The sequence below is a fragment of the Manis pentadactyla genome, chromosome 2, assembly GCF_030020395.1.
Source record: "Manis pentadactyla isolate mManPen7 chromosome 2, mManPen7.hap1, whole genome shotgun sequence".
In the NCBI taxonomy this organism is placed as follows: domain Eukaryota; kingdom Metazoa; phylum Chordata; class Mammalia; order Pholidota; family Manidae; genus Manis; species Manis pentadactyla.
The window spans coordinates 177,654,869-177,665,668 of record NC_080020.1 but is presented as its reverse complement, the minus strand read 5'-3'; the positions used below and the strand labels follow the sequence as shown (position 1 = coordinate 177,665,668).

General features: G+C 39.1%; 1 protein-coding gene across 1 annotated transcript; it reads left to right on the top strand.

Annotated features, from left to right (window-relative positions):
• The first annotated feature begins 465 nt into the window (after positions 1-465).
• LOC118923943 (gastrokine-1) lies at positions 466-5,709 on the top strand. The gene is made up of 6 exons (XM_036908237.2): positions 466-555; positions 2,252-2,305; positions 2,410-2,538; positions 3,486-3,596; positions 4,511-4,658; positions 5,527-5,709. The coding sequence occupies exons 1-6, from the start codon at positions 544-546 to the stop codon at positions 5,619-5,621; spliced, it is 549 nt and encodes a 182-aa protein (XP_036764132.2). The 5' UTR covers positions 466-543; the 3' UTR covers positions 5,622-5,709.
• The last annotated feature ends 5,091 nt before the right edge of the window (positions 5,710-10,800 follow it).

The following is a 10,800-nucleotide window of genomic DNA, read 5'->3' as shown; positions in this document are numbered from 1 at the left end:
AGAGGAAGATACAGGTTTAGAGGGATTAACTAACAGAGCATATTTTGCCTAAGCAAAACCATTAAAATGGGCTCAGGCAGGTCGAGGTGTGAAGAGGAAACCAACTCTCCTATTCTTACCCAAGCTGCTACTGCAAGGCCCAGCCTGCCCACAGTTTCTCATCTGTGGTCTTGTTTGATTTTAGGGATTATTGTTTTTCTGAATCTGAGCATATCAATTTATAAAATACCCACACCCACCTCTTCAACAGGACCAGAAGTTATCATAAATCATATTGAGTTTGTAGCGATATCTTTAGCTTCAGCAAATAATGAGGCAGATCAACTCCATGTGAATGTGCCTTGCTTGCCAGGTAGATATTCCAAAATGCTTCCTGCTGTGTGGGATCGTGGCGCAGACATGGAAAATGGAAAGATAAGTCTTTTGACCCCACCTGGTCACACCTAATTTAAGTAAATGCTGTCAAGTACAAATATAAGAAAGGCTTCTCTTGTGGTTCTACACCTGCCTTCTCCTCCACGCCACTGCTTTGGGGTAGCCAAGATGAAGCTCACAGTGAGTAGCTTTTTCCTTTAGGATGTATTATCTTATAATTGAAAACCGTTAACATTCTGAGCTAAGGGGGTCTGCTTCTTATGATGATCTTACCATAATGGAAAAATTTGCGCACACACACAAAAATCTTTCTTTTCATGGAATTGTGGCATTTATAAGTGTTTCTATAAAGATAAGCATACTTGGAATGGACAGCTGTGTGAGCATTTTATTGCATGCTATCTTTAAAAAGATGGTTTTCCAGTTCTCCTGATTCAGGTCCAGACACAGAGCAGGCAGTCCCTAAAACTCAGAAAATGCCTGATTTTTCTCCACATTCTTGAATCCCTCTTTTGACCAAAACTCCTGAGCATTTTCAGGCAAGATTAGAAGCTCATTATCAAATCAAACCAATGAGGGATTTACTGCCTCATTCTCTGCTGTGTAATCAATCTCCAAATAAAAAAGGTTTGCACGGACCCTGTCCATTGTCATTTATTCATAAAAAACACCTGAAGCACTACACTAGCGCAGCATCTTCCCTGTGACTCCAGACAAAAGGCTGAGAGGATGGATAGCAGGTGGATGAACAAATTCTGCCAAAGGAAACTGTCGTAGTGTGTGTCCCTTAAAACAAGATGCAGAGGGACTAGAATCAGATGAATATTTTCATGTTTTAACATACTAAACACTAAAATATAACAGGCTCTACTTCCTAATAAAGTTGCAAGTGTAAAACAATTATCTAGAGATAAGTTGTACAACAGCAAAGTAAAAAGAAAAAAGGAGCTCTGAACATCTGTCAGACGTGGTTTCTCTCCTGGTTCTGCCACGAACAAGTTACAATCTTAGCCAACAGAACCTTGGCCAAGTTACTTAACCCCTGAAGCTCAACTTCCTCATTTGTGAGAGGATCGTGTTATACTAGCAGATCTCTAAAATGTCCTCCACCTCTGACTTTTTAGGAGACTGATTTTATCTCCTTCTTAAGCTATCAGAAGAAAAATTAAACAAATTTTTTAAATTACCTTGAATCACCAGTGCACATCTCAAATCATTTTGCCCCAGACAAAGGAAATGAGAACAGAATCAGGTGCCCTGTGTAGAGCTCAGTATTCTGACAGCCAGTGCCACATACCCAGTCAAAAATGACTAATCTGGATATTCTGAGACAATTAGCTTCCCTTCTGCTAACCACCCTTGGCAGCCAGACTCTCCATCCTTAGCCTCTCATCACCAGCATCCAACCTGCTTACTAATCCATTGCTTCCAAAAAATTTTTTTTAAATAAAAAGAGTACTTCTGCTCTTAGAAGGTCTAGGAAAGGAAGAAACCATCCCAGATCCAACAGGAAAATTAACTCAAATCATTTTCAAGAGTAATTCTCAGAACTTATATCCATTTTCCTATCATGTATGCTATGCATTTTCAAACTTATTTTTCAATAAACTGACACTTCACAGGTTTTTCATGAGATCTACACTAAAAATTCCAAAACTATTTATCATACTAATGTAATTACTATCAGTAATTCACCTGCAATCCTACATCATCGAAACTTTCTACGGGTGAAAAAAAATACAAGGTCAAAGAAGAAAAGACAGACCACTCAACAGAGTGGTGAAATTAGTATCTTCCATAAGCCTGGATAGAGAAAGAAAGAAGAGGACATTGCTTTGCCATGTGAAAATAGATCAGTGTTATTTGTGATTTTCAGATTATCTTTGCTGGACTTCTTGGCATCTTTCTGGCTCCTGCCCTTGCTGATGTGGTAAGTATCACTTTTTAAAATATATTGCCCAAATGCATTTGCAAAGAAATATGTTATTATATCACTGTCAATTTCTTATCATTGATAAATTTCAGTCTATCCAGATTGGCAGTGACAGCAGCAGTGCTGTAAGTGGGCAGCAGTCAGTGAGTGTCAACAACGACAATAACGTGGCCAATGTCGACAGTAACAGTGGATGGGACTCGTGGAACGCCTTGTTGGACTACGGCACTGTAGGTAGTCAATACGCAATTTCCATTCCTTACAAATGTGATGCTCCTTTTTTAACAACAACAAAATGCCTGCTAGCCATAAAAGAATTAAAATATATTCCAAGTGCACATAAGCATAGAGAAAAAGGGCCTATTTTGCTCAGCCAGTGTCACTCCTGGATATAATTGGTATTAATAAGTTTCCCACTATCAGTTAAAATTCAAACCTATAAACAGTAATTAGGACCCACTATGCTCAAGAAATTATGAACCCTTAGACAAATATGAACATCCTTTTGCTTCCTACAGATACCCTCACTGATGATAGGCCTATATACTGTTACTGCTGTCAAAGCATAGTGTGTCTCACTCTAGCTTCAATTTCCTTCTAAAGAGACTGAAATTAAAATATCACTTGTAACTCCAAAGGGCCAAAGGAAATGTGAATAACAATATTAATTGGTCAAGGAAGCAAAAAGACAAAAAAAGCCACAACCCTTGGCTCTGATTAGGAGACCCAACTCTGCAATTCCCAGCTCTGTACTTGACAAACTTTGTACTTTTAAAAAGCCAACTTTTTATTTCAGTTTTATCATCTGATCAATTAGAAAACAAATTCCTGTCTTACCTGCCTGTTTAAAATGTTGTGAAGTTCAAAGGCAATTAAAATGCAATTGCAATTTAAAGTTTATTTCAGCGAGACAGACATATATCGAGTGACTGTTGCCATGCTAGGGCCTGAAGATAAAGCAACAAGTTAGACACTGTCTCTGCCCTCAAAGAGTTTGTATTCTATCCTTACAAATGTTAGCAATAGATATGATTGCAGAACAGGCCCAGAGCCACTGCTCTTTTCCCAGTTCATCATAATTTTGGAGCTCCATTTCCCTCAGCTGCTGAAACTGATTTCTGATGATAAAAATTCCTTGGAGAACATACTCCCTGCTATCTACCATCTTCTTTAACAGGGCTTCGTTGCCACCAGAATCTTTAGCAAAAAGGCATGCATTGTGCACAGAATGAACAAGAACTACCTGCCGTCTCTGCAAGCCCTTGATGTGCTGGTCAAGGAAAAGAAGGTAAAAATAAGTCATTTTATTTTTGCTCAAGGCAGACCTTCTGATCTCCAGTATAATGAGGGTCACAATCATTCCCTCTTGACCACAGTATGTTATAATGTGCAGCACCAAAGGGAAAGAGGAACTGGCAATTGCCTGAGGAGAAACAGCTGCCTCCACACTCAGATGCTGTGGCTCACATCTGCCTCTACAGAGGCTAAGCAGAATACCTGGTAATCTTTACAGCTAGAGGGTCAACTACTCAAGCCAATGGGAGCCCTCCGCCCTTCTCCAAGGACATTTTCCCACAACAGTTGGATTATTCAATTAACCAATAAAAGTAGAGGATACCCAGCTAAGTTTGAATTTCAGATAAACAATGGATAACTATTTTAGCATATGTGTGTTCTATGCAAAAATATGCAATTTTTATACCAAAATATGATTTAGTGTTTATCTGAAACTAAAGTTTAATTGGGTAACCTGTATTACCAGGCAACCCTAGTTGGGGTGGCTGGGGAGAAGGGACCTACCATTCTTTAAAATGTTTGCCTGAGTTCATATTTCTATTACTGATAACTGTGTACCTTTCACTGACAAGGTAAAGAAAATGAATGAACCACATTCTCAGAAACTGATTATTAGATAGCTCAATCCAAGAAATCTAAGATGACCAAATGAGATCCAAGCTTCAGAATAAATTTAGCCTCAGACTTCTGCTTTTACGAGAAGCTGAGGTTTCAAACCAGCTAAGTCCCTTGGGACACAGAAAGTCTGAGCTCTATAGGGCTGGAATTGGCTCCTCTTCATTTTGATTACAGAAATTTTGTAGCCAAGCAACACCTGCTCTTGATCTTATACCCAACCCTTAATTCAACAAATAACTGGGCTCAGCGTTCATTCTCTCTCTTCCTTTCCACTGTCTTCACACTCAGCTTCAAGGTAAAGGACCTGGGGGACCACCTCCCAAGGGCCTGATATACTCAGTCAACCCTGACAAAGTCAATGACCTGCACCAGTATGGAAAATCCATTTCTGTCATGTGCAAGGGGATTCCAACGTACATGGCTGAGGAGATTGTAGGTGAGTAACCTTTCTACTGTGGACTCCAAGTCAGTCCTGGTAGAATTGTCAGGCTATTCTCAGGCATGTCCACATAGGACACCAGTTGGCTGGGAGATGGTGATCAAAGCTAACATTCATATAGCACTTACTCCATGCCATGCACTATTCTTTATGCCTGAAGTATGATAAATCATTTGCTCCTGGCAGCAATCTTGTGTGACAGATTCTATTATTATTCTCAATTTCTGGATGAGGAAACTGAGGCACAGAGTAGGGCCACAAATCTCTTGCCTGGGTCAATCCCAAGCATTTTGGCTGTAGATTCTATACTCTTAACCACTTTGAAACACTGCCTTTCAAGACTGAAGCAGGAGTAAACACAAGATATAGTCAAAGGAATGCATTAATTGCTAAATGGAAAGGGAATGTCAATAAACCTATTGACTTTTTGTAGCTCAGTCACTTAACTTCTGGTATTCAAAGAACAACTTTCACAAAAACAAAGTATCCACCTAGGAACCTAAGCTAACAGCAACTTTCTAGGTCTCTGAGTTGATTGATTTAACATGATAGATAGATAGATAAATATAGATAGATGATAGAAAGATAGATGATAGATAGAGATAGATAGATAGATGATGATAGAAAGATAGATGATAGATAGAGATAGATAGATAGATGATAGATAGATGATAGAGATAGATAGATGATAGATAGATAGATGATAGATAGATGATTTAGATAGATAGATACATAGATACATAGATACATAGATACATAGATGATAGACCAACTGATCTTGAAATGTGTGCATAGTTTGGAAACTGTGTGAAATCCCAAAGAGTCTTTGAAGAGAAATTGATACTGGTTTCTTCTTTTTAATCAGGGGCAAGCCCGGCTTTTAACTCAGAAAAATGCTTCAGTGCTGATATACTCTGGATTCTGAACATTTCCTTCTGTGGAAGAACAGTAGAGAATTAAAAAAAAATACTTGCCATAGATTTAGTCACTTGTAACTCCATGCAGAAAACTCTATGCAGAAAAATATGGGTTCTAATGGTTTGCTTTATCGTGTTTTCTGCTAGTTATGTTTGGTTTATTTAAGTTTGAATAAATCTACTTGGCATTGAATCCAATTTACAGTAAGATTACTTTTGACTTCTGTTTGGAATGCAAGGATCATAAGGGAAAGTGGTGGTGGTAAGTTGTCAAAGTGCATTAGACCCAACTCCTAACCCATACTCAGGACCTGTCCCTTACAAAGAACCCCTTCAGGTGCATCAGACACTAGTAACCACAGCTCTGGGCATGGTTCCAAGACCATCCGAGTTGAGGTGCACAGTAACATTTCAGATAAGCAAGGGCTAAAATCCACTCAAAGTAAATTAAAACAGAAAAGCAGGGTGGGGGAATGTTACTGCAAGGATATTGCATTATCTAAAATATAGTCTTAGGCCAAGAAAAACAGCTGGTATCAAATAGACTGTACTGACTCCAAGCACAAGTCTCTTTCTGTCTCCCTGAAGCTATGTGTTAGTTCTTCTCTGCTCCTCTCCAAATTCTGCTTCCCTCCTCCTTCCGTCTTGCAGATGGTTTTTCCTACTCATGGCAGAAGATTGCTGAATGGAAACATTAGCCTTGTTAACATGTTAACAGTGTCTTTCCAGCTCAAAAGGTAATGTCTAATACTTTTCAATCCCAAATCCAATTTTCCTTGACCCTATTTGGTTCAAGAGTCCACACTCCACTCACTGACAGCCAGGGGACGGAAGTCACATGGTACATGTACAGCACTGAGGTCTCTACTGGAAGAGAAAGATCCCAGAGGAAACAGAGGATATGTTACAATGTTCAATGTGTTCAAATGTTGTGTATTACAATATGAAACTACAGTTCATTTAAAAAATTTCTACCATACATTTCTTTTAAAAATCCTGATGCTGTAAGAGGATAATTCATCCATTCTTGTGTCTTCAGATGGGATATCCCTAATTAACCTGCCGGGAGCCATGCTACTCAAGCTGTGTAGCGAAGCTCAGGCTGGAGGAAGACCCCCACAAAGCAGGGGCCTTTGCAGCTGGCTTCCCCTATTACCCACCTTGATTTTGTTATTCTCCATTATACTATTGGCTTTGCTTTTGCTTGCATTGTTGCCAAAGACTAAGCTAACCTTTGATAAGCAGCACCGAAAGGAGGAGAACATAAACTTCCCAGAAGCTTTTCAGGACAGTGGTCCTGAAAGATGCAACACGCAGGGGCCAGATGGCAATCTTGGCATAGAATTAAAAAACCTGCAGGTAGCTAGTCAAACATTGACTACCCCATCTACACCTAAGTGGGAATGCTCCCCTTGTTTGCAATGCTAGTGAAACTAGTGATGAAGAGTTTTTTTTTGTTTGTTTTTTTTTTTTTTTTTTTTAATAATTATTTTTTATTGAAGGGTAGTTGACACACAGTATTACATTACATGAGTTTCAAGTGTACAACACAGTGGTAGAATATTTATATACATAATTCTAGGTTCCAGCTATCACCCTACCAGGCTGTTACAATATCTTGACTATATTCCTTATGCTATACATTACATCCCGGTTACTAATTTATTTTACCATTGGAAGTCTGTCCTTTTTTTTTTTTTTTTTTTTTTTTTTTTTTTGTGAGGGCATCTCTCATATTTATTGATCAAATGGTTGTTAACGACAATAAAATTCTGTATAGGGGAGTCAATGCTCAATGCACAATCATTATTCCACCCCAAGCCTAATTTTTGTCAGTCTCCAATCTTCTGAGGCATAACAAACAAGTTTTTACATGTAGAACAAATTCTTACATAATGAATAAGTTACATAGTGAACAGTACAAGGGCAGTCATCACAGAAACTTTCGGTTTTGCTCATGCATTATGAACTATAAACAGTCAGTTCAAATATGAATACTCATTTGGTTTTTATACTTGATTTATATGTGGATACCACATTTCTCTCTTTATTATTATTATTTTTAATAAAATGCTGAAGTGGTAGGTAGATACAAGATAAAGGTAGAAAACATAGTTTAGTGTTGTAAGAGAGCACATGTAGATGATCAGGTGTGTGCCTGTAGACTATGTGTTAATCCAAGCTAGACCAGGGCAATAAAACATCCACGTATGCAGAAGATTTCTCTCAGAACGGGGGGGTGAGGTTCTAAGCCTCACCTCTGTTGATCCCCAATTTCTCACCTGATGGCCCCCCTGCGACTGTGCCTGTCTTAGGTTGTTCCTCCCTTGAGGAATCTTACCCGTCTCTGGCTAACCAGTCATCTTCCGGGGCCATACAGGGAAATGTGAAGTTGGTAAGTGAGAGAGAAGCCTTATTGTTTGAAAAAGTTAGCTTTTTACTTCTTTGCATATTTATGCCCTGTGGCTTCTATGCCCAGCATTTGTCTTGAGGTATCTTTACCACTTGGAAGAATTATGATACTCGGTAAATTTGATATGAGGCACGAATTCTATTTAAGGGTTGTAATTAGGAAGGAAGAAGAAAAGCTATAGAAGTAGCAGGCGGAAGAAAACATGGGAAGATTGATTATTTCTTTGATATATCTTCTTGTAGAGTAACTTCAGCATGTATAGGTTTTAAGCTACTACTTAAATTGCACACACACATTAACATAATAGGAGTACAGTTACATAACCAAAGCATATCTGTAATTACCAGCCATCTCCAGTGAAACCAAGAAAACCAGTTAGGCACCTTAGGCATTTGTGAAAACTTATCTAAGATATGGTGGATATTGTCCAACTGAACTTGAACAGTCTGAGAGAAATCAGACAAATTAAAACAACCCATTCCTGGGGACTGTTCACATGCCATATGTTCTTTTAACAATAAATAGTTTGTAGTTGTAAGACTTTGGAGCGCTACAATTTGCACTTCTCCAAATTCTTGGTTGAGTTCCAACAGTATAGATCCAGTCCAATTTTGTTGTTTTACTGTATGCACAGGCCAGCTTAGATATCTCCTTCCTCATTCCCATGGCAGGTCCAGGAACTGGTGGGATGAGTGCATCTACAGCTGTAGCAGTGCGTGGATCTTTGTTGGGGTTTTTTGATGATCATCTTCTGGCATGAGTCTTCCAGAGGGTGCAGATGTTGGAAGTTCTTTTTCATATTGTATCTTAGTTCATTTTCGGGGTAGCCCAATTAGGCTTTGATCCTCTGTATAAACACAAACAGACCCTTTGCCTACACTTTTATATGCCCTTTATACCCTTGTGTAGAATTCGTTGGAGGTTACCACACAGGAACTGCCCTTTTTTTTTTTTTTTTTTGCTATCACTAATCTACACTTACATGACGAATATTATGTTTACTAGGCTCTCCCCTATACCAGGTCTCCCCTATAAACCCCTTTACAGTCACTGTCCATCAGCATAGCAAAATGTTGTAGAATCACTACTTGCCTTCTCTGTGTTGTACAGCCCTCCCTTTTCTCCTACCCCCCCATGCATGTTAATCTTAATACCCCCCTACTTCTCCCCCCCTTATCCCTCCCTACCCACCCATCCTCCCCAGTCCCTTTCCCTTTGGTACCTGTTAGTCCATTCTTGAGTTCTGTGATTCTGCTGCTGTTTTGTTCCTTCAGTTTTTCCTTTGTTCTTATATTCCACAGATAAGTGAAATCATTTGGTATTTCTCTTTCTCCGCTTGGCTTGTTTCACTGAGCATAATACCCTCCAGCTCCATCCATGTTGCTGCAAATGATTGGATTTGCCCTTTTCTTATAGCTGAGTAGTATTCCATTGTGTATATGTACCACATCTTCTTTATCCATTCATCTATTGATGGACATTTAGGTTGCTTCCAATTCTTGGCTATTGTAAATAGTGCTGCAATAAACATAGGGGTGCATCTGTCTTTCTCAAACTTGATTGCTGCATTCTTAGGGTAAATTCCTAGGAGTGCAATTCCTGGGTCAAATGGTAAGTCTGTTTTGAGCATTTTGATGTACCTCCATACTGCTTTCCACAATGGTTGAACAAGTTTACATTCCCACCAGCAGTGTAGGAGGGTTCCCCTTTCTCCACAGCCTCGCCAACATTTGTTGTTGTTTGTCTTTTGGATGGCAGCCATCCTTACTGGTGTGAGGTGATACCTCATTGTAGTTTTAATTTGCATTTCTCTGATAATTAACGATGTGGAGCATCTTTTCATGTGTCTGTTGGCCATCTGTATTTCTTTTTTGGAGAACTGTCTGTTCAGTTCCTCTGCCCATTTTTTAATTGGGTTATTTGTTTTTTGTTTGTTGAGGCGTGAGAGCTCCTTATATATTCTGGACGTCAAGCCTTTATCGGATGTGTCATTTTCAAATATATTCTCCCATACTGTAGGGATCCTTCTTGTTCTATTGATGGTGTCTTTTGCTGTACAGAAGCTTTTCAGCTTAATATAGTCCCACTTACTCATTTTTGCTGTTGTTTTCCTTGCCCGGGGAGATATGTTCAAGAAGAGGTCACTCATGTTTATGTCTAAGAGGTTTTCGCCTATGTTTTCTTCCAGGAGTTTAATGGTTTCATGGCTTACATTCAGGTCTTTGATCCATTTTGAGTTTACTTTTGTATATGGGGTTAGACAATGGTCCAGTTTCATTCTCCTACATGTAGCTGTCCAGTTTTGCCAGCACCACCTGTTGAAGAGACTGTCATTTCGCCATTGTATGTCCATGGCTCCTTTATCAAATATTAATTGACCATATATGTCTGGGTTAATGTCTGGATTCTCTAGTCTGTTCCATTGGTCTGTGGCTCTGCTCTTGTGCCAGTACCAAATTGTCTTGATTACTATGGCTTTATAGTAGAGCTTGAAGTTGGGGAGTGAGATCCCCCCTACTTTATTCTTCTTTCTCAGGATTGCTTTGGCTATTCGGGGTCTTTGGTGTTTCCATATGAATTTTTGAATTATTTGTTCCAGTTCATTGAAGAATGTTGCTGGTAGTTTCATAGGGATTGCATCAAATCTGTATATTGCTTTGGGCAGGATGGCCATTTTAACGATATTAATTCTTCCTAGCCACGAGCATGGGATGAGTTTCCATCTGTTAGTGTCCCCTTTAATTTCTCTTAAGAGTGACTTGTAGTTTTCAGAGTATAAGTCTTTTACTTCTTTGGTTAGGTTTATTCC

Bases quoted from the DNA above. Each gene is read 5' to 3' on its own strand.
- LOC118923943 (XM_036908237.2), top strand. The intron at 2,539-3,485 runs GTAGGTAGTCAA...CTTCTTTAACAG, and splicing joins CCTTGTTGGACTACGGCACT to GGCTTCGTTGCCACCAGAAT. The intron at 3,597-4,510 runs GTAAAAATAAGT...CTTCACACTCAG, and splicing joins TGCTGGTCAAGGAAAAGAAG to CTTCAAGGTAAAGGACCTGG.